The sequence below is a fragment of the Gymnoscopelus braueri genome, assembly GCF_963280865.1.
Source record: "Gymnoscopelus braueri genome assembly, chromosome: 20".
Classification (NCBI taxonomy): domain Eukaryota; kingdom Metazoa; phylum Chordata; class Actinopteri; order Myctophiformes; family Myctophidae; genus Gymnoscopelus; species Gymnoscopelus braueri.
The window spans coordinates 29,720,317-29,742,896 of NC_137622.1; the positions used below are offsets into that span (position 1 = coordinate 29,720,317).

The following is a 22,580-nucleotide window of genomic DNA, read 5'->3' on the forward strand; positions in this document are numbered from 1 at the left end:
ACCGTCTGTCCGGGGGAGCCTGGAGGAGAAGACAAGATGGTGGCCAGGTGTCTTCCTGCCTTCAAAGTGTTGGCGTCGTTAATCATGGCCTCCGCGCGCGCGTGTGTGTGTGTATGTGCACGCGCGTGTGTGTGTCTGTCGCGTCGCTCTTTTTTCCCTCTCTCACACACACACAATCGCTTGTCCCCCCCCCCCCCCACACACACAAACACACACACACTACATTATTTTTGGACAGTCTGTCACCCAGCTGCATTTCCTGCGGGGTTTATTTACAGTGCAGGGCCCAATTGGAACCACATTGTCAAAACAACGTGCCATCTTAATGAAGTCACTGTGTGTGTGTGTGTGTGTGTGTGTGTGTGTGTGTGTGTGTGTGTGTGTGTGTGTGTGTGTGTGTGTGTGTGTGTGTGTGTGTGTGTGTGTGTGTGTGTCTTTGTGCATATGTGGACATGAGAAGTAGGGCCAGTGAATACTACAGCAAACCCTCCCCAGCCCATCACCCCCACTTTAGCCTCCAGCAAACTGCTTTGCTCTAATGTGGCCACTTTTATTCCTTAAACGCACACATACAAATGCACGCACACACACACACACACACACAAATACACGTGCACAGCGCACACGCACACTCATGCGCTCACGCCCCATTCATCCGCCCCTGTCTTCAAAGGCCAACGTATCTTTCATCTATCTTTGCTAATGGTATTAACACAGCTCACGCTTGTGAACACAGCCCGTACAGCTGTGAGCCTTTAAAAGGCATCAGAGAAGCACTACCAGGACTTTTTAGTTTGTTCGTGCATGTGCGTGTGCGTGTGTGTGTGTTTGAGGAAACGGGTGGTGGAAAAAGTACTCAAATGTTTTACTTATGTATCAATACATAATTATGAAGAGATACTCTATTAGAAGTAAAGGTCCGGGTAGCAAAGATTTACTTGAGTAAAGGTACAAAAGTATTGGTATCAAAATATAATAAAAGTACCAAAAGTTGAAGTACTCATTATGCAGAATGTCCCGTTTCACAAGTTATCATATCTCTAAAATGTATAAAGAATCTTTTGAAAATAGCAGATCTATAAGCTTGTAGATCGGCTATTTTCAAATAGCCAAAGTTTAAATAGGGCTGAAGTGGTTAACGTATGTTTTGTAATAATAATGAAAATCTACAAAGTAACTAAAGTTTTCATAGAATTGTAGATGAGCAAAAAGTACAATATTTGCCTCTGAGATGTAGTGGAGTATTAGGAAAAGTATTGAAAATTGGAAATACTCCAGTAAGGTAAAAAAAATACCTCCGAATTGTGGTGTGAGGGAGTATTCATGTATTTTTGACTGAAGCCATAACTGTTGCCGTTTATTGGCTACGTTAGAGGAACATGGCAGGGTCACCTAGAGTAGAGGCAGGAAGTAAATGCTCGTCAAAATATTGAAACCACGTGATAATGTATTGATGTCATAACACTGTTATGAACCACCCATAATGGTCCATTTTTACACTCCTGTGGAACAGGGTAAACTATTGCGCCCTTCTTTTTGTCCTTTGTTCAGGGTTGACTGCAGGTGCGGGTGGGCTCAAAAACATGTGGGAAAGATGGTAGAAAAAGACGCTCAAGCTCCAAATTTGTTTTTAAGGAAAACTCCTTAGACAGACACTAAGAAAACACATTTCTCTTTATTTTTCCATGCTCAATAAAGTGTTCTAAGTGTAAAGTGCAGCAAACGTTTTCGGGTCATGCGACCATCATCAGTGCCATGATACCGATGATGGTCACATGACCGAAACGTCTGCTGCACTTTACACTCGGAGCTCTTTATTGAGCGTGGACAAATAAAGAGAAATGTATTTTCTTACTCTCGAAGGAGATTTCCTTGGCGTTCTTGTGCAGTGGGAGTCTTTTTTCTACCATTTTTACACTCCTATGGTCCAATTAACACTGAAGGCTTTGCCAGTGTAAATTGTGACTCATTCCCGGTGCGTGGTTGAGTGTTTTGTCGGGTGCTTGCTAGGCGAGTGACTCTGCAACTGTTCCTTTTGTGAGGAAAACACATACAATACGTCGATACACACACTGTAGAGTAAATGCTCCTCGTGAACTGAACTGTCGCTAGAGTTCAAGTCAATGCTGCCACCTTTTTCTACGATGCGTGTGTTGCTTTTTACTTTGCATTTTGCCTCGGTGGCAGTGCAATAATGGAAGTTCTGTTCTAGAGATCTCACTGCGGGGTGCCTGGTGGCTCAGTCACTTAGTGCATTGGTTCTCAAAGTGCGGTCCGGGTGACCCCCAGGGGTCCTTGTGGGCGTGAGGACACAGTTTTGAATCTGACCCCCCCCCCCCTTCATGTCTCACATATCTCTCATCTCCACCAAAAAAATAATAATAATAAATAACGGCGTAGAAGGTAGCATGAACTCTCTATACCCTCATTGGTCGGCCGGATCTTAGTGGGTATAGAGGCCATCTGGTAATCAAAAGGTCACTGGTTCGCCTCCCGGCTCACCAAGTAATACTACATACCACCCCCCCCAGGGCTCATCATGAACATCTGAGCAGCCATCAGCTGGCAAAAGCTGAAACTGAATTTCTCCTATGGGATAAAATAAGGTCTACAAAAACTAAAATCTGATCAAAATATAAACGCAAAAGCGAAAGAGGCTCTTTTCCTATTTCTGTTTCGGAGAGGGGGACCAGGGCCAGATAAGTGTGTGTGTGTGTGTGTGTGTGTGTGTGCGCGCACGTGCACGCGTGCGTTTGGGGGCTAGATCAGTTCAGTTTCGGAGTGAGCGCGGCGGACTGTGTTTCACATGCCAAGATCTGCAATGTGTTGTCCTCTGAGCTTTGGAGGAAGCTGGCAGGCTGGCTGGCTGTGCTTACGGGCTGCATGGCTGGCTGGCTGGCTGGCTGGCTGGCTGGCTTATTGACTCGCTGGCTGGCTGAACTCTCCGAGCTGGAAGGGAGGAAGTGTCAGGCCAGGGGAGTTGTCAGACATCCTGTTTTGGAGTGCCAGTGGGCCCCGGGAGGAGACTGTGTTACCACCAGGGCCACCTGCGGCCTGTGTGATCTACTGCAGCATCTGCTGGCATGCAGCCCCCCAGGGACGGCCTGCAGGGACCTCCTGCAGTGTTCCCTCTACACATTTCCACATGCTACACAATACTGCCTGTCCCTGCCCCCCCCCCACGTGTGGAACAGCCAAGTATCTGTTCTATTTATGTTCCGTATGTTCTGTTCTGCTCTGCTCTCTCTAATAGTATAGTGGCTCTCAAAGTGGGGGTCCGGGGACCCTCAGGGGTTCTTGGTGGTGTCCCAGGGCAAAGTAGTTAATTATTTTAACCACTTCCATCCATTTATACTTTGGCTATTCAAAAATAGCAGATGTACAAGCTCACAGCGTGTCACTTTGTGCAGCGCTGCAAGCTTGTGCATCTGGTATTTTTGAATATTTTTTCTTCTGGGGGTCCCTGCATGGCACAAAACATTTTCAGATGGGGGTCCGCGGTCAAATACATATACATTTGGGGCTCACAAAAAGGTGTGAGAGAAGCGCTGCGCTATTGTAGGCCTTCCATAAAGCCGTCTCCCCCAAGTTAATGTTCTGAGCAGCATTGCACTGCTGCACTGTAACTGTCACTTATGCATCAGTATTTTCTCTCACGGTTGTTAGAGTTTATATCTCTGCTTTGTATTGATATTTTCCCCAAACCATGACTCTTATGTGCATGCATTATGTCTATCACTACTACTACATCTGCTGCTATTCAACCGTCTCATCCCACTGCTTTTTTGGCTCACTCCTCCCCTGAGAGCCGACTGACTTGTTTGCGCGTGACGCCATGACGACACATTGAGGTTAGACAACACACTCCATATTTGGGCGTAGCTTGGGCATAAACCACTGTATTATCTTCATGTTGTCCATCCTCTCCTCCCCCGCACCCTCCCTTCTCTAAAGCATGGCTTGCAGAGGAACTTTGTATAGCAAAGTTATAGACAGACAGACAGACAGACAGACACAGTATCAAACACACTTCATGATAAACACATACATGAGACACCAGATCGTTCCATCATCATCATCACTAAACACACTGTCTGTGACTTTCGGTGCTGTATAACATCATAACATAACGTCCACATTCCAAACAGCCATCGTGCTCGCTCTCTGCCTCTGTCTGTCTGATTGCGTCTCTCTCTTTTTCTCACCCAATTCTCAAGACCCCCCACCCCCTCCAAGACAAGGCAGGAAGTCTAGCGGCGATAGCTCTTCCCCGTTGTTTGTTACTATTTAGGACAACAGGAAATGGGGGGTTGTGTCTGTCTCGAGCCCCCCCACCTCCTCACCCCTCTACCTCCACTGTACTCATAACCCCCCCCCCCCCCCTTCCTTGATTGGTCTGGTGTGTTTGTCCAGCGTCCTTCTCCTCACCAGAGCAGCTGTATTTTTTAGCCCTCCTCTGTGCTTGTTGTCAAAAAGGTTCGCTGCCATATTCTGACCCTGCTGTGTTCTCCATCCATAGATACTCCTGGTCTAATATTAAAAAAATACAAGGGAAAGTTGCGCTGTCAACTTTGTACCTGAGTTTAAGTACTGGACGTACTTGCTTTAAAAAAATACTTAAGTATTCAAAAGTACATTCTCTAAGACATTTTCCAAAATAATAATACAAAACATTACAAAATACAATCATAGTGAAAATAGCAGATATACAAGCTCACAATGCGTTTGCAATGCAACACGTTGTGAGCTTGCAGATCGGGTATTTTCACTGTATTTGAAATAGGGCTTAAGTGGTTAATTAATAATGTACTTTTCACCCCCTTCCTAGGAATGTAGGAGTCAAAAGTACAATATTTGTCCTTGAAATGCAGTGGAGTGAAAGTGATAAGTATACAAAAATACGAATACTCAAGTAAAGTACAGACACTAAAACAATTTACTCAAGTACAGTACTCAAGTAAATGTGTTTGTTACATGTTGACGAAAACTATACAAATGGCACGACCAACTAAGCTTTCCATTGGAACACCAGTATGTTGCCAGTTAAATTATTAACGTCGATTGCCAGCAAAAGGCAGGGAAGAGTCACATTCACATATCGCCCTCTGTACCGTCATGTGACTGTTCCACAGCAGATTAATGCCTTGTGGTACAGTACTTAATAGTTGCACAAGAGGTGTCTATAATTACATGAAGACTAGGCATTTGGGGATGATAAAATGTCTCTCTCTATGGAAGTCAATGGGGCTCGGATTCTCCAAATTCGGGCACGGATGACGTCATCGACAACGCTCTTTCCGAGCCAGGCTATCTATAACGGTGGTTCTCAAACTTTTTCATGTCAAGGACCCCCAGATTGACACTTACTAGGACCTCCATTTGAAAAGATACGGCAGGGACCCCCATAAGAGAATATTTTTACGGCTCTAGCAGTGATTCTCAACCATTTTGATTTCAAGGACCTCCTGTTTGACATGCATTAGGCTACGGATCCCAATTTAATGGCATTTCTATCTCTGGGACCCCAATTTATATTGTAAAATCAATGTTAACTTAACTCTGAGAGTTAAATTAACAATTAACAAATGGAACCAAAAGTTGGTTCCATTTGTCACACTCTCAAGAGTTACAGACCCATAAGGGAAATTTACCCTAACTAATAACCTTTAATCCTAACTATCTATCATTTAGCTAAGGACCCCCTGGAACTCCCTCAAGGACCCCACTTTGAGAACCACTGATATATAAGATGAGGTGAAAGAAGTTCGAAACTGGGCTGAAACCATGCCCAAATATGGAGTCATAGATACGTCAAAACGAGCTTGTGGATCTGCTACTTTTGATGCTTTTTGTGTGATGCTGTAGCGTGATCAAGTAGGGATGTTAATTTACGAAAGAACACAAAGAGTTAGAATATGGAGACGAGAGTTTTCTGCCCGACAGCAACGATATACGACCGGCGTCGCAGACTGGCCACATGAAGTACCAAACGTCGGTAGTCTTGTTGTAACCGAGTGTGGTTGATAAGTTCCTTTGGGATAATGAAATGAATTAAGAGCTCTTTAACCGCATGAAACCTTAAAAGTCCCTATTCTGGGCACGACATGATAGGCATTTCGAGAAAAATAGACGCACATTTGGCATAAATATAGGGTTTAAGAAAACATGAACAAAACGCATTGCGTGTCTGAATTCAACGCTGAGGCTGATGTTTGCCAATCTGCCGTTAACACCTTCGGTGCGTATACATGTGCGCGTGCATGAACGTGCATGAATGGGAACGTGCATGAATGGGAGCGCGCGTGTGCACGGACGAACGTGCGCATTGACTTAAGGGTCCATGGTTTGAGGGGCTGAATATATGGTCACCCTATAGTATGTTCTCTACCTCATAGTCATCTTGTAATTAATGTTGAATTCACATATTTAAGTGCCTGGAGTATATTGTCTCTGTAGGGTGGAATCCTCATGTCCAAAACTGTTACTTTTCAGGATTCAAATTCAAAGATAGCAAAAGTAACAGATCTACAAGCTCGAAACGCGTCGCTTGTATATCTGCAACTTTTGATGCTTTCGTGTGACGCTGTAGTATGATCAAGTAGGGCGTTAAATTTTTCGAAAAAACACAAAAAGTTAAAACATGGAGATAAGAGGTTTATGCCCGACAGCAACAATACAATATTCTAATTGTCCATAAAAGGCATTTAGTGTAGCTCAGAGTTTTAGCCAGAATAGATAGATAGATCATTTTAACCACTTTAACCATATTTTATACTTTGGCTATTCAAAAATAGCAGATCTACAAGCTCATAGTGCGGCACTCTGTGCCTTGAGCTTGCGCTCTGCGCTATGAGCTTGTAGATCTGATATTTTTTGAAAAATCCCTGGCACAAAATATTTTTGAGATGAAGGGGGTCCGCAGGCAAACACATATCATTTTGGGGGTCCTTGACATGAAAAAGTTTGAGAACCACTGGACCCGGCCTCATCTGGCTTTTCTTAACTGGCCTGGACGTCTCAAACTGCTGCGAAGGGCTTAACTTCTAACCCCAGGAGCAGACCAATAGACTCCATCCAGCCACATCAAAGACGCTGCATATCAAACCAGAACCCAGCGGAGAGAGATGGTCAGTCACCATGAAAAACACCCCAAGACCAACCATTCGTCTGTATAGGCTGATGATGATTTAGTATATGCACCTCGTTTGCCAAATGTGACATTTGCGTTGAATTCGATTTATTTATTTTCGGTATTGTAATTGCATAGCAGACGTGAAGTCCACAATCATGCCAGCTCTGACAGTGTGATAAAACCGGCTCCAGAAACAGATCTACAAGCTCCAGAAAAAATGGGATGGAACCAATTCCGGTTCCTCAATGTGTTGGATCCGGTTTCTCCGATTCCTCCGGTTACGGACCCCAACCCTAGATATAAGAAATGTTATGTCACAAAAAAGCCTACGAGAAAATGTGTGTTCGCTCTCTCCCTCTCTCTCATACCCCCGAACACCCCACACACACACACACACACACACACACACTCTCTCAACCCCACCACCACCCCCTCTATCCCTGACGCTAGCCTGTCTGAGTGGCCTTTTGCCATGCATTCCTCCCTCCCCCTATTTGGCCCCCGTTTCAGGAAGTGGCCCAATTAGTGGATAGACACCACGGAGGGGGAGGGGGAGGTGGGCGAGGAGGGCTGGTGGGGTAGGAGATGGGTGCAGGAGGGGAGGGCACCAATTAGGGCTCTGTGGGCTTCTTCTTCCTCTCTGCACCCCTCCCCTCTCGGCCTATCCCCCTACCCCCCCCCACCACCAGTAAACCCCAGGCTGGCCTGAACCATAGAGGAGTTGCAGGGAGGACCCCCGTTCTCCCTGCATCAGGGTTGGGGCGAGCAAGAAGCATCCAATAAACAAACTAATAATCATTAGTGATGGAAGAAGTACTCACATGTTTTACTTAAGTAAAAGTATCATTACTGCGATGTATGTAGATATACTCTGTTACAAGTAGGAGTCCCGTATTCAAAAATTCACTGGAGTAAAAGTACAAAAGTACAATCGGCATCAAAATCTAAATTTACTTAAAGTACCAAAAGTAAAAGTACTCATTGTGCAGAATGTCCCATCTAACACTTCTCTTTTCTTTTGAAAATAGCAGATCTACAAGCTCACAATGTGTCGCATAGCGATGCATTGTGAGCTTGTAGATTGGCTATTTTCAAAAGGCCGAAATGTATACAGAGCTGAAGTGGTTAATTTACAGTATGCTTTGTAATAATAATCAACAAATCTACAAAGTAACTAGTAACTAACGTTTTTAAATAATTGTAGTGGTAATATTGGCCTCTGAGATTCAGTGGAGTAGAAGTAAAAGCACTGAAAACTGGAAATACTCCAGTAAAGTCAAGAACACCTCAAAATTGTACTTAAGTACAGTACTTGAGTAAATGTACTTGGTTACTTTCCACCACTGACCGTGGAGGAGTTCCAGGGGGGACTGGAGGGGGGTGTGTGAGTAAAGCATCCAATAAACAAACTAATAATGACTCAAATAACCGAGCATCATTAAACCAATGCGGCGCTACAAACCGGCGAGCTTCTTGAGGTCACGGCATACAAGCGGATAGATCAAGGACATTCTTTGCTCCTCGTAATGATATGTTTTTTGGGGGGGGGGGGGGGAACTCAATAACCCCAAAATCTAATGTTTTCTTTATTAAAAGGTAGGGTCAGTGATTTTCGATGTCAAAATAAGTGTTAAATAGCTCTATATTCTGATAGTACTCATCGCTATAGAGTGTTTGTTCAGTAACAGGAGTCTCCATGTCTCTCCAGATGTTTATTAATCAGACAATGCATTTTCAAGTCAGGATACCAATTGTATCCAATCAGGATAGTGAACTCAGTCAGGATACAGATTAAACAAGGGAAATTGGAAGTGATGACACAAAGAAATGGGCTGAACAAAATTGGAACTGGAAAAAATAAAAAATGAAGCTGATAAATGGGTACTCTCTCCTGATTGGCACCAACCTGAAAATATATTTTCTGTTTATTAAAGGGCTGGAGAGACGGGGAGACCCCTGTGACTGAACAAACACTCTATAGCAATGATTAGCTACTATCAGAATGTAGTGCTGTAACCTTTTAATACAAAAACCTGTTTTAACCCCAAAAAAAATATCAACACTTATACCCTATCTTTAATGAAAACAAAAAACAACAACTACCATTTCATTGTACATCCTTTTTTAGTAGTTTGTGAGGGGTAAAAACGTAGAGCTAAATCCGAGTTCATCCTTTCCCCTATGTACTTTAAACCCATCATGACAGCAACACAGCACCGCGTTTTGTTTTTTTTTTCGTTTTTTTTTATATATAATGTTGTGCTAGAAAATAACACTGTAGTCCCAAAGTAGTAACGCGGATGTGTTTAAAAAAAGCGACATGTCCTTTTTTAAGAGTGCGGATTTCTAAGATGGAATTTGTCTTTCCGTTTCTAGTGTGTCATTACTGGTCGGGTTTTGCCTGCAGTGACGCTGTCATTTAGTGGTAGGACGCACGTAGTTGTGGCTCAGAGTATATCCACAGATTGACTGTACAGCGCAGACTGTTGACTTGACACCATAGCCTGGGGATAGGAAATCTGGATCTGCAAATAGCACTCTTAATTACGCACGTTTATCATCGACCGCATATTTAATAGTTGATTTCCTGTAGGTTTTGGGCTGCCTCTGCTCCTCTCCACAAGGGCTTTGAGTTATCCACGTCTTCCAATGGAGCTGCTGAGGCAATGTCTCTGTGCTGAAGGGGAGACGAATGAGCGAGGCCACCATTACTTTTCTCGTTTAACCCATTAAGACGGTTTTCTTTTTAGATTTCTTTGGCCATTCAAAAATAGCAGATATACAAGCTCACAGCGCAGCATCGAGTGCCGAGCTATGAGCTTGTAGATCTGCTATTTTTTAGGGAAAGAATCTTGAAAATGTGTGCAAATCTTTTAATATATATATACACTTTTACCTCAAATCTTTGCTTCTGGGGGTCCCTGGAACAAATTATTTTGAGATGGGGGTCCATGGCTAAAAACATTTTGGGGGCCCGTGACATGAAAAAGTTTGAGAACCACTGATATACTGTATATAGCAACAAATGTTTTTTTTTTTTTTTTACTGTTAGGATTTAGAAGACATTTGTAGAATCCCCAGAAGCAAAGATTTGAGTAAAAAAATATATATATTCAGATTTACCCAAATTTTCAATATCTTTCAAAAAATATAGCAGATCTACAAGCTCATACCGCGGCACCAAGTATGAGCTTGTATATCTGCTATTTTTGAATAGCCAAAGTATAAAATAATGCTTAAAGTGGTTACACAGATGCGTTCCCGGGTTTAATGGGTTAAGGGGGGGGGTAATAATTCTACCTTTTGTCCTTGGCTTGTGTTTCGTTCTCTAGTCAACCTAGTTTTTCCCTCCAGTCCTCACACGTGATTTCTGTTGAGTGCTCGTAATTGTGGCGATCTGGCATTTTAAGCGTATTATTCACTTGGGACACATCGTGAGCCAGCCTGGATAGGAGATCCTGCCATTATAACCAAAATATGTTAATGTTAATACTAAAGCCAAAAGGAGTTAGCCTTTGCTGCTATCAAAACATCAGTAATCCGGTGGTTCAAGCCTACAGTAATTCAGATTTAAAAGGATCACTTTCAGGACGCGGAAATATCCGTTACACACGATGTTCTGGGTGGCCGTGAGCCTTGAAAACGGTTGGTTCTTATTTTATTTTTCCGATCAATTATGCACAATATTAATAAATCAACTCTACAGTTATGAACGTTTTAGATAATACTAAATCATTATATCAAATATAAACCTCTTATTATCACACATACAGTATCACTCTACATCGTGCGTATATGTGTGTATATGTGTGTGTGTGCGTGCGTGCGTGCGTGTGCGTGCATGTAATTACTTGGACACAGCCATTCCAAGCATGCAAGTTTAAAACATTTTGACCATGCAATAAACTGATACAGCTTTCCAAACAATGTTATCACACAACTCTCGTGCTCGTACAAATCCTGATTGACAAGAGCTGACCCTCATTACAGCTATTTAAGCGGGCCAATAGCTACAGCATGTACTCTGTCTCCCCGGCTCACATCATAGTGGTGACACATCATGCCACACAATCATGTTGCCTGAATCCACCAAAAAACACAACGCTGGAAACAATACTTTAGATAAACACAATAATGTTACCCAATATAGGCACCAATCACAGACAGATGGACAAATTATAGATGGACGGAGCACTTTCAATTTTGTTTGGGGGGGGGGGGGGGGAGGACCGCTTTACAAACCCATGCGTCAATCATAGCTTTGTTTTCTGTGGGAGAGGGTGGGGGGGGGGGGGGGGGGGGGCTGCCAAACCACTCTGAAAATGCTCTGAGTTTGCATTCATATTGAAATAGCAGAGAAATAGCAGAGAAGAGGCCCATGTATGTCACAATGTGCATTACTTTATTTCTTGTATTTTTTCTCCCCCCCCCCTATTGAAGAGTGTTTACGGAGCAGAACCCACAGAGCAGTATCAGTGTTGCCAGATTCTGAGAGAGAAATAAGCAACCAGGTCAATGAAAACAAGCCCAAAAGCAGCAAACACATTTTGAATATTTTAACAACACAAATTTGGTATGGGGATCCCTGACACAAAATATTTTTAGTATTTTTATTAATATTTTTTTAAACAAAACCTGCAACTTACCAATATTTACAAGCGACTTCACAGAAAAACAAGCCCAAAGACGCTTATAATAAGCAGACATGGCAACACTGAGCAGTATACCATATGGCTGTCAATGCACATGAGTTACTGTGAGGAGTCCCCCCCATCCCCGAGAAGTGCCGCGATGCACAAAAGACGACTGGAAAAACAGTTTGCGCGCCCTTCTTTACACAGAGCACACCTTTGACAGAAGGGATAGTTTTGCTGAAGAATGACAGAGAAAAGAAAAAAAAGGAATAACTGTTTTCTTTCTTTCTTTCTTTCTCTGGGATGTGTGTACATACGGAGAGAGAGAGAGAGGCAAGGAAAGCTGAAATGTAAACTTGAAAATCTGCTACAACGATGAGGGCCCAGAATGTCTTAAACAGCACAGCACACAAGCAACAATCTTACCCACACAGAATATTCACTCTCAGCTCAGCTGACTTACAACGGAATAAAGAAATGCTCTGTGATGAACAGAGCAAAGAAAAAATACGAATAATTGGACAGAACAGATTTTGCGAGTACACAGTGTGGAATGCAAGTAAGAGATAGAAGATACTGGAGTCTAAATGCTTCTTCTCATAGAACATGCATGGATGCTTTGGTCAGCATGTAGGTCATTCTGAAGCTAATATTGTTGGGGAGCACTTGTTTCGGTTCAAGATGAAAGGTTTAAACAACCAATACGTAACTTTTCAAAGGCAGGCGCACCAGCAACAGCAAAGCCGCATGTTGCTTGTGAGGTGGGCCGGAGCGATTCTCTTGGCAAGCCAAAAGCCAATGTCGACAAGCGCGCCCTCTGTGTGTGTGTGTGTGTGGATCCTTACGGGTCCATTTGATTCCATTTGTATGTCCTCAGAGTTATCGGGGTCCATACAATTAAAACAGGTTTGAGAACCACTGGTGTAGAGAAAGGATTTTCACATGAGCCAAAACGAGCGCTCCCTTCGCGTCAATCGCATGCAGCGATTGGGTGAGTTTTGCATGGCTTTGGCTTAGGAATAACACATTCTGTTTGGTTAGGATTTGTAACTACTGAGAACAACTATAGGGGCCTTCAGAGAAAGAGGGGAGGGACAGAGAGACTGAGGAAAAAAGTGAAAGAGAGAGAGAGAGAGAGAGAGAGAGAGAGAGAGGAGCGAGGTCGGGGTTGAGCAGAAGGGATGGTAGGGGGACCCATGGAGCATCATACACTGTGTATTTTATTATCTATCTGAATTACATGGACACACGAGGCCCGGAAATTACCGGTACATAAATAGTCACTCACTCACAAACACTCTCTCACACACACACACACACACACACACACACACACCAAAAACCCTGTCCTCCCACAGAAAATGGGAACGCTTGCTGTGAAAGTGGAGCTATTTACGGTATGCATTTCATTCCACCCCGCAAATATTCCTTGCCCTGTATGCACTCCCCCACCCCACCACCCCCCCTCTCCTGTTCTCTTAACACACATCTCCAGTCCAATCTAAAGACAGGATGAAGTTTGACAGGCAAATCGTGGCTGTTAAGCTGCGCTGTTGTCATAGAACCTCATACTCACTGACACGCAAACACACATATGCAAGCACAGTCACAACTCGACACGTGTACACACACACACACACACACACACACACACACACACACACAAACAGTGCTCAAGCCCTGTACTTACGTAACATTTTTAGATATTTTTTACTTTACTTAAGTAATTACATTTAATACTTTTTACTTCTACCCCACTATAGATCTCAGAGGCAAATACTGTACTTTTTTACCCCACTACAATTATTTGAAAACTAGTTACAGGTTAATTTGAAAATTTGAAAAATCGTGAATATATATATATATATTTTTTTAATATTTTTAACACAAATCTTTGCTTCTGGGGGTCCCTGGCAAGGTTGAGATGGGGGGGGGGGGGCTGCAGCCAAATACATAACATTGTGGGGGTCCTTGACATGAAAACGTTTTGAGAACCACTGGACTACACAGTCCAGATGGATGGACCCTTACAGAGCAATACATTTTAATTACTGAGTCAAAACAGGAGGTTGAGGGACGGACAGCAGGCCTCCTCTTTCAATCCAAAGTAAATGCTGCTTTTCTCTGCCTTCTCTTTCTCTTTCCACACCTCCCTCTCTGTCTGTCAGAGAGCAACACACACACACACACACACACACACACACACAGCTCTCAATCAGTTGTCTTGACGATGACTTCATTGACACCCCAACATCCACATTAATCTCCATTTGTCTCATCATATCCTGCCATTGGTATGGAAATGAAGCAGTCCATAACCTCCGCTGGGACCACAGCTTAGTGTTGGAGGTGGTGATGGTAAAGGGGGGAGGTATGGGAAAATTGGGGTGGGTGGGGGGGCTGGATGGGGAAAAGGGGTACCAGTCTCAATACATGGGTGAATGTATTTGTTTGTTGTGTTGATATGATTGGTAATAGTGCATGGTAATATAGTGCATGAATTATAATTAACTTTTCAACCGGCATGCCAATACAACGTCTTTGAAATGAATTCAATAGAGCATTGTGTATTCGTAATTTTGAGTATTTTGTGTTCCAGTGCGGCTTAGACATTTCTCATTCACATCCCCTCAACCTTAATTAAAACACAAACACACACAAAAGGCGGTGTGGGTGGAGACAGAAGTAATGTGATTTCTCGGCTGCTGCCCAGGAGACAACTTCCTGTAAGCTGGGGTTCGGGGGCAGCGGGGTTTCCCACCCCTACAGCCAGGGGACTGATGATCGCCAACCTCTCACTGCATCTATTTGTTACACACAAGCAGAATCTCTCTCTCTCCCCCTCTCTCTCTCTCCCCCCCCCCCCCCCCTCTCCCTCTCTCTCTCGCTCTCTCTCTCTCTTACAAAAAAAGCAACATCAAAAGTTGAATTATGGAGATACAAGGTTTTTACTCGACAGCAGCGATATACACACACATATCGTCTGACGGGTGGAAACCTCATTTGTACAAAAATGTTACTTTTCAAAAACTGCAAAAGTAGCAGATCGACAAACACGCAACACGTCACTTCACACCGCGTTTCGAGTTTGTGGATCTGCTACTTTTGATGCTTTTGTGTGACGCTGTTGTATGATCAAGTAGGGCCGTTAATTTATGAAAAAAACACAAAAAGCTAAAATGTGGATAAGAGGTTTTTGCCCAGCGACGATGTACAGGTGTAGACGGACAACCAAACAGACTGATGGGAAGGTAGACAACCCCCTCCCCCCCCCCCACACACACACACACACAGGGGAGTGTCTTTCTCCTCTACCACTAATGGAGTTTGAGATGAGACAGCAGCCGGTTGCGGAGGTGAAGGAGGAAGTGGCTGTCAGTCAGCCCACCACACAGATGGATCAATTCTCCTCCCAGCAGCAGGAGAAGCAGGGGAGGAGGCTACCAGACATCTGTGTGTGCTCAGGACAGCTTATTTACCCAGGGCGGTGTCGGTCGGTACACACACACACATACACACACAAAAACGTCTACCAATACACGAGCGTTCCATGCTGCTTCTCTTTGATGGAATGTAGAATGTTTTATGTCGGTGGTTCTCAAACGTGTTTTTTTAACCCATTCAATCCGGGAACAAATCTGACTTCCAAAGATGATTTGTATCAAATTTCACGCTTGTATCACCATTTTGAACGATTCTCCCAAAAAGATTGCTATTATCTGCTGCACTACAATATTCTGAGGGTGTACAAGTGGAATGGACAGAATGGTTCCACTTATACACTCTCAAGAGTTACAGAAAAGGTCCTGCAAAATTAGGTCTACTAGTCCATACCCGTGGGGGGATATGCGCACATGATCTGGCAACCCGGGAGGCAGTTTGTCCCATAGCTCGCGGGGCCATCCTACAGCTGGGCAGCCGTAACCATGCAGACATTCTTTGACACAAAAACGCTAATAAACAGCTGAGATTTGGTGAAATCGAAAAACGGGCTTCGCTGTTCCGTGCACATGGTACAGTAATGGTCAATGGCTGTGTGCAAATTCATATCAACTGCCCCAGCCACTGAGGAGCCCAATTTTGGCCTCACCACTACACCACTACTACAGAGTTTTGTGGAATTATAGGAGGATTATAATAAAAGACTGAATCTGCATAAACACATAATTGCCTCCTAACTCCTGTAACTTTTAACAAAAAAATAATAATAATCCAAACAAATACCGATACAGATGTTGACCGATAGTGGTAAATATGGGCCGATACCGATATGTGGCCGACATATCAGTGCATCCCTAAAAGCAATATTCATAAACACTTTTGTGGAGCAGAGTGAGGATGTGTTAAAATGTAAGGAGAAAATAAAAGGTTGGAAATGGATCAACGGCGCCGGCATGAGGGAAAAAGTGAGGGGGGGGATAGACGGGGGGTTAGATGGGACGTCATGACGCTCACTGTCAGTTTGTGTAAAAAGAAACAAAAACAACACACATTCAGAGTTCACAGTCACACTTGGCATCCATCACCCCCTCCAACAATCCCATTTAACTTTGGATCAAACTGTGCTTCATGGCAGCAGATGCACGAGGCTCTGAACGAGTGCCAGTTACAGGGAAGAGAGACTGGAGGACAGAAAAGTGAAGGAAAAGACACAGACAGATGGCCTGTCTAGAGAGGCTGAGCACGGGGCTTAAGTATGGCCTGGTCCTTCTCCCTTCACGTGTGTCCTCACTGATGTGACCCAGACTCCCGTCTTTGATCAGCGCTCAGGAAATTTCATTAGGACAGAGATGGCTGGATAAGAGGCTAAAGAAAGCTTTGGCTTTAGAGATGGGGAACAGGAAGTATAGAGGAAGATAAAGGCAGAGAACCACGACAGAGAGAGACAAGAGAGAGGGTGGAGGAGGTGGGGGGGAGTAACTATGGAGAGACTGACAGCGGTCTCATTTGCCATGGAGGGGTTGGAGCTGAGAGAAAGAAAAAAGATAAGTGGCTGACGGAGAGAAAACTGCTCTTATATTACGATTCATTTGTTACTGAATGAGAGTCGAAATTGATTATTTTTTAATGTTTATGGTATCCGTTTGATCATATTTCACAGGGATCAGCTAAAAAAAAAGTTGGATCCCTCGCCGGAAACATTGCCGTGGATGTGGTGTCCCTGATGTGGGTGTGTCGGCCATATCCTGCTGACCGACGCTGTTCAATAGTTGCCCACCACTCCTGATAGTTCGGATGGACAGAATGCACGAGATGAATTCCAGGTATGCCAAATGTACTTGGCAAATACCCCCAACAACTAGTACAGAGAAAGTGGAACATATCACTCCTGTGCTTAGATCCTTACACTGGCTCCCTGTGTGTCAAATAATTGATTTCAAAATACTACTACTTGGTCTATGAGGCTTTGAATGGTTTAGGCCAAAATACATTTCTGATCTTGACTTGAACGGTATTGTGAACCATGAACCATCCAGATCTCTCAGGTCATCTGGGAAAGGTTTGCTTTCTGTCCCTAAAACCATAAAACGTGGGGAAGCAGCGTTTAGTTTTTTATGCACCACATAATCTGGAACAAACTTCCAGAAAACTGCAGGTCTGCTGCCACTCTTATTTCTTTTAAAACACAACTAAAGACCTTTCTGTCTGCCACTGCCTTTGATTGAGTTACTTTCTTTCTCCTTTCTCTTCTGCACTGTAACAATGAATCGTTTTTATTTATTTTTTTGTTTTATGCATCCTAGTGTCATTGTATAATTGTGTTTCCATGTTGTTGAAATATGCTATACAAATAAAACTGCCTTGCCTAAAGGTGACACATTTATTTATTGATCTTTCATCTATGCTATAGTTTGATTAATGGCAGCCATATCTAACTGGCACACAAATGTTACATCCCTCCTTCCCCTTTATTTGGGAACCACATGGACTGATCAGACACACAGACCTCAAATAAAATGGCAAACTAAAATGTTTTAGCGGTTTTCATTAGGCCCAACTTTGTAGTCTGTTAATGCCAGCTGTACTAGTTCCACTGCTGTGTCAAACATGAGGGATGTGAGCCCATCAACTGAGCTGCAAATAAACATCACATGATGTTTTAACTATACATACAACAACTGGTAATCTGATAACAAACAAAATGATACTTGATTAAGTCACTATATAGGCAAGAGAGCAGTTCTCTCCTGTGGTGCAGCCAGCATGGGTTTTTGTTGTGCCCTCGGGGTTGGAATGGAGCATTCTCACCTCCTTGTAAAACCAATCTAAGGAAGTCACCCCTCTTGACCCCTGGGTAAACCGTCAGAGGCTCTCAACTGGTCTCACACAGTCAGGGACCCTAGACTCAAGACTGTGACGTCAGGAGGAGCCCGATATATCACACTTTATTAACCCATTTAGACCTGAGGCCGATTCTAAAAAACACCTTCTGAATCGTACCTACGTTTTGAGTTTTCTTAGTTACTTTTCAAGATTCAACTTCAAAAAAAGCAAAAGCAACAGATCCACAAGCTTGAAACGCGTCGCTTGTGGATCTGCTTCTTTTGCTACTTTTGCGTGACGCTGTAGTGTGATCAAGTAGTGCATTCATTTACGATAAACCATAGAATATGGCGATAAGTGGTTCCTGCCCGACAACGGCGATATAATACCAACAACTAAAATGACACAGCTTGAAAAGCATAACCACGAATAGGTGTTACACAGGTCTAAATGGGTTAAAGGTCATGCTCGGTCTGTGACCCTGTCAGCCCGTCAGGGCGACACGCTTCCAGGTGCCGAGCCGCCGGTTAAGAACCCACCCCCCCCCCCAGGGGTTTGATAAGACACCATGTTACAAGGCAGGTGTGAACGCACCCGATGTGGCGGCGAGAGAGTCAGACAAGAGCCGAGGACCTTTGACCTCATCAATCACGGACAGAACAGGAAGAAAAAAGGGGAAATGAACAAAGGGGGCAGAGAGACAACAACTCTTCGACCTGATCAATCATGGATGAAAGAAGACAAGAAAGGGAGAGAAAGACAAGAGAGAATGAGAAAAAAGTGAGAGAGAGTGTCTGTCCGTCTGTCTGTCTTATAAATCAGCTACTAAAGAGGAAGACGGTGGAAGACAGCGGACAAAGGCGGTGAGAGTGGGAGGCGAGACAATGTCTGTCTTCTTTATCCGTCATGTATGACAATGTAAAGAGAGAGGGAACCGGATAAAGATAAAGAAAAGAGACATTTCTTTAACCTCATCAATCATGAACCAAAGAGGAAGACAGAGAGAGACGAAGGTAGACAGACAGACAGAGAGTGAGACAGACAGAGAGAGAGAGAGAGAGAGAGACAGAGAGAGAGAGACAGAGTGAGAGAGAGAAAGAGGGAGCAGAAGTACATCCGTCTACCTCACTGTTTACCAAACTATCTACCTCACTGGATCCAAGTTGGGCCCAAATTTGGATCGCGGGCCAATTTTTCACTCCTACATTTTGTTTTAAATTATTATTATAAAAAGAAATCTAAAGAATTTCATATATGAATAAAAAAAAGAAAATCAAAGAAATTCCATAATTCTGGTGAGAATAGCAGATGCAACTTCATATAGCCGGGCTTTTTCATCGTTTGGGTCCCACGGGGAGACATCTTTTTGGGTCTCAGGCTAAAATAAAAGGTTTGGGAACCACTGGTTCTAACCTTATCGATTCTGTCTGGTCGGTTGGTGGCAGCCAGCACTGTGACGTCTCGTAGCTGCTCGATCCCGTCCATCTCCGTCAGAAGCTGAGCCAGAACCCGCTCGCCTACTCCTCCCCCAGAACCCGATGAGCTGGAGAGATGGGTGGAGAGATCAGAGAGGGACGGATGAGTGGTTTGATTGGAAGGATGGATAGTTAGTTAGTTACTTTATTGACACAATTGTATAAAACATTGAGTCCAAACAGTAGTTGAAAACCCATGAATAAAGATGTTAAAAAGGTACAATACATTAAAACAGGGGTCTTCCAAGGACTGAGAGAGAGATGAGACTATACAATATAGACCCCTCTATATTGTATAAAATTGTGTTTCAGATTGTGTTTCCGATTAAACTTTTTTTTTTACTTGGTCTGCTGTTTTTGGCTAATGTTCCCGCTCAAAATAGGGATGCTAGGGTTCCAGTGGTTCATGTATAAAATAAATAACCTAACACACAAAGATTTGGTGGCCCCCTGATGTAACTCTGAGGACCCCCTAGGGGTCCTGGACCCCCTGTTGAAGACCCTGCATTAAAATATACAATACAAAAAAATATATATATATATATATATATATATATATATATACATACATACAATACACAACACAAAATCCATACAATAGCAGCTTTCAGTTGCTCCAAAAGTGACAGGCAGGCATGTAGCACACGCAAAACCCTCTGTTAGTGCCCACAAAGAGTGAGCTCAGATTAGTAAACTAATGTCCATATTTCCCTCTGATGTCTTGTATGAGGGGACACACCAGTATATGTTTTGTATGCTCGGGTGGTATGCGACTCCACCTCCCCATCTCCACACGCAGCCTATGAGAGGATAACCGGAACCGTGTAAAGCTCATCCTCAAATAGTCCTCAATGTAAGATGTACTGCTGGTGGCTGGTATAGATACATGTATTAAAACAAAATAAAATCTCATGACTGAGTTTTTTTTGTATGACCAAGGACTAATTTGCGATTTGTGAAACAGTATTGAAAGAAAAAAATATGTGTTTTGCTAAAATCGGCCTCCTGGTGGCGCTATAACAGGCTTATGTGAAATATTTGGGGCAGAGGTTCAGCTCTGGCATCTAGGGAGTGTGTGTGCACAGTCTCGCTGCGATCAAGCCAACAGTCAGATCAAGCCAGAGATTAGCTGTTCACAGACGAAAGGATGGACGGACGGATGGACGGACAGGGTGCAAAACATAGTTTTGGCCATGCCTTTCGGCCTGGCGGAGACAAAAATAAAGAAAACCGAGTATCAACGAAGCTGCAAGTCTTACACTTCAGAACAAACGAAACAGAAGGAAAAGAAGCATATTTGGCTGGCAGCAATGACACAGAAAAACAAAAAGTGTTAATATTTACTAACTGTATTATTACAACCATAATTCATTTTACTTATAGCATGTATACATCACAAATGTAAGTGAAATGAAAGCATGGAACATTTAAAAAAAATGGATGGATGGATGGATGGATGGATGGATGAACGGATGGACAGACTGACGGATTGATGGCATGACAGATGGATGGATGGATGGATGGATGGACGGACGGATGGACGGATAGATCAATAAGGAGCCATGAATGAAAAGATGTGTGAATTAATCAATGGGTGGACACAGCAAACACTGGGATGGATGGATAGACAGATTACATTTCCCAAATAATATAATCCACTTTGACAGTTTGATCACATTTATTTCTTGCTAGCAAACTCTCCATCTGTACAATCTGCTGTAAATGACATGCTGTTAAATTGTATGAACATAATCGTCTCCGCCGGGTGGAAACCTCAAAAATGTCCCAAACTGTTACTTTTCAGGATTCAAATTCAAAAACAGCAAAAGTAGCAGAGCTTGCAGATCTGCTACTTTTGAATGACGCTGTAGTATGATCAAGTACAGCGTTAATTTATGAGCATGAAAGGGAGGAAGTGATAAGTGAACAAGGGCTAAGTTGAAAATATTCATGTATTCATACTGCGATGCTGCATTTAAAATTCACAGATCAGATCTCTGTATCAGACACACTGTTCTAAGCTGGTTATTTTCCATAAGCCAGTACAGACAGACAGCCCTTCCCAGATCCCCATGTCACACGCGCGCGCACGCACACGCACACACACACACACACACACACACACACACACACACACACACTCTGTTGACAGGGCGAGCGGAAGTGCCAGACGTCATTAGCCCAGACAAGGCCGCAGAGAAACACAATGGAAGCCCTGTCACCCAGATATAGAACTGAACAAGAGGGGGAGGGGGGAGGGAGGGAGGGAGGGAGAGAGAAAGAGAGGGACATGAAGGAAAGAAAGGATGAGAGGAGAGGAGAGGAGAAGAGGGAGATGTGGGTGGGGAGGAAAAAAAAGAGCAAAATCATGGGATAGAGTGAAGAAACTACGTATAGAAAGAGAGAGAGAGAGGTTGTCTGCGACTATGTCCATCTATCTCTCGTTCTCTCCCTCATGTTGTTTGCAAAAATTAAAGCAAAATAAAATCTCAGGAAAAACTGTGAGCCCCCCCACACTACAGCCGTTTCCTAAACAATAAACACAATATGTAAAATGATGATGTTCTAGTAATATTGTTCCTGCTGTTCGACATACTGCCGTCATATGGCGGAGCACTAATTATAGGCATCATCTCTCTTTACTTTCTATTGCTCCCTCTCTCATTGTCTTACTAGCCAACAGAGCCGGAATATTTTGCCGGTATTTCTTGCGAGGGAAAACACATCACGTGCACGCATGCGTGCATGCTTGAATGTGCGCACACCCACACACACACACGGCTGTGTGCCGCAAAGACTGCACACAACGTAGCAATAAACATGGCACCTTCAAGCACCTCATACTTAGTTAATTATCTTTCTTACAATTTTTTGCATTTATTTTAGAGTAGCCAATCATTTTTTACAGCCTTTTTCTCCCCACTTTAGTAGTTACGCCAATTGATTCGTCCCCACACACATTTCTGTGTTGTCACTGCTGTTGTATCCTACCGACTCACCTGCCAGTGAGGAGCCCCCACCGGGAGGACGTAGGGCCTTTGTCCTACTCCTCCCGCCCAACACTCCCTGCTGACA

At 43.5% G+C, this 22,580-nt stretch overlaps 1 protein-coding gene across 1 annotated transcript in view; it reads right to left on the bottom strand.

The window, feature by feature from the left end:
- The window catches only part of afg2a (AFG2 AAA ATPase homolog A), a 176,357-nt gene that overhangs the window by 104,051 nt on the left and 49,726 nt on the right, over positions 1-22,580 (bottom strand). Inside the window, exon 16 of the mRNA XM_080416776.1 lies at positions 19,444-19,573. Coding sequence (XP_080272902.1) covers positions 19,444-19,573 — 130 coding nt within the window. The remainder of the gene's footprint in view (positions 1-19,443; positions 19,574-22,580) is intronic.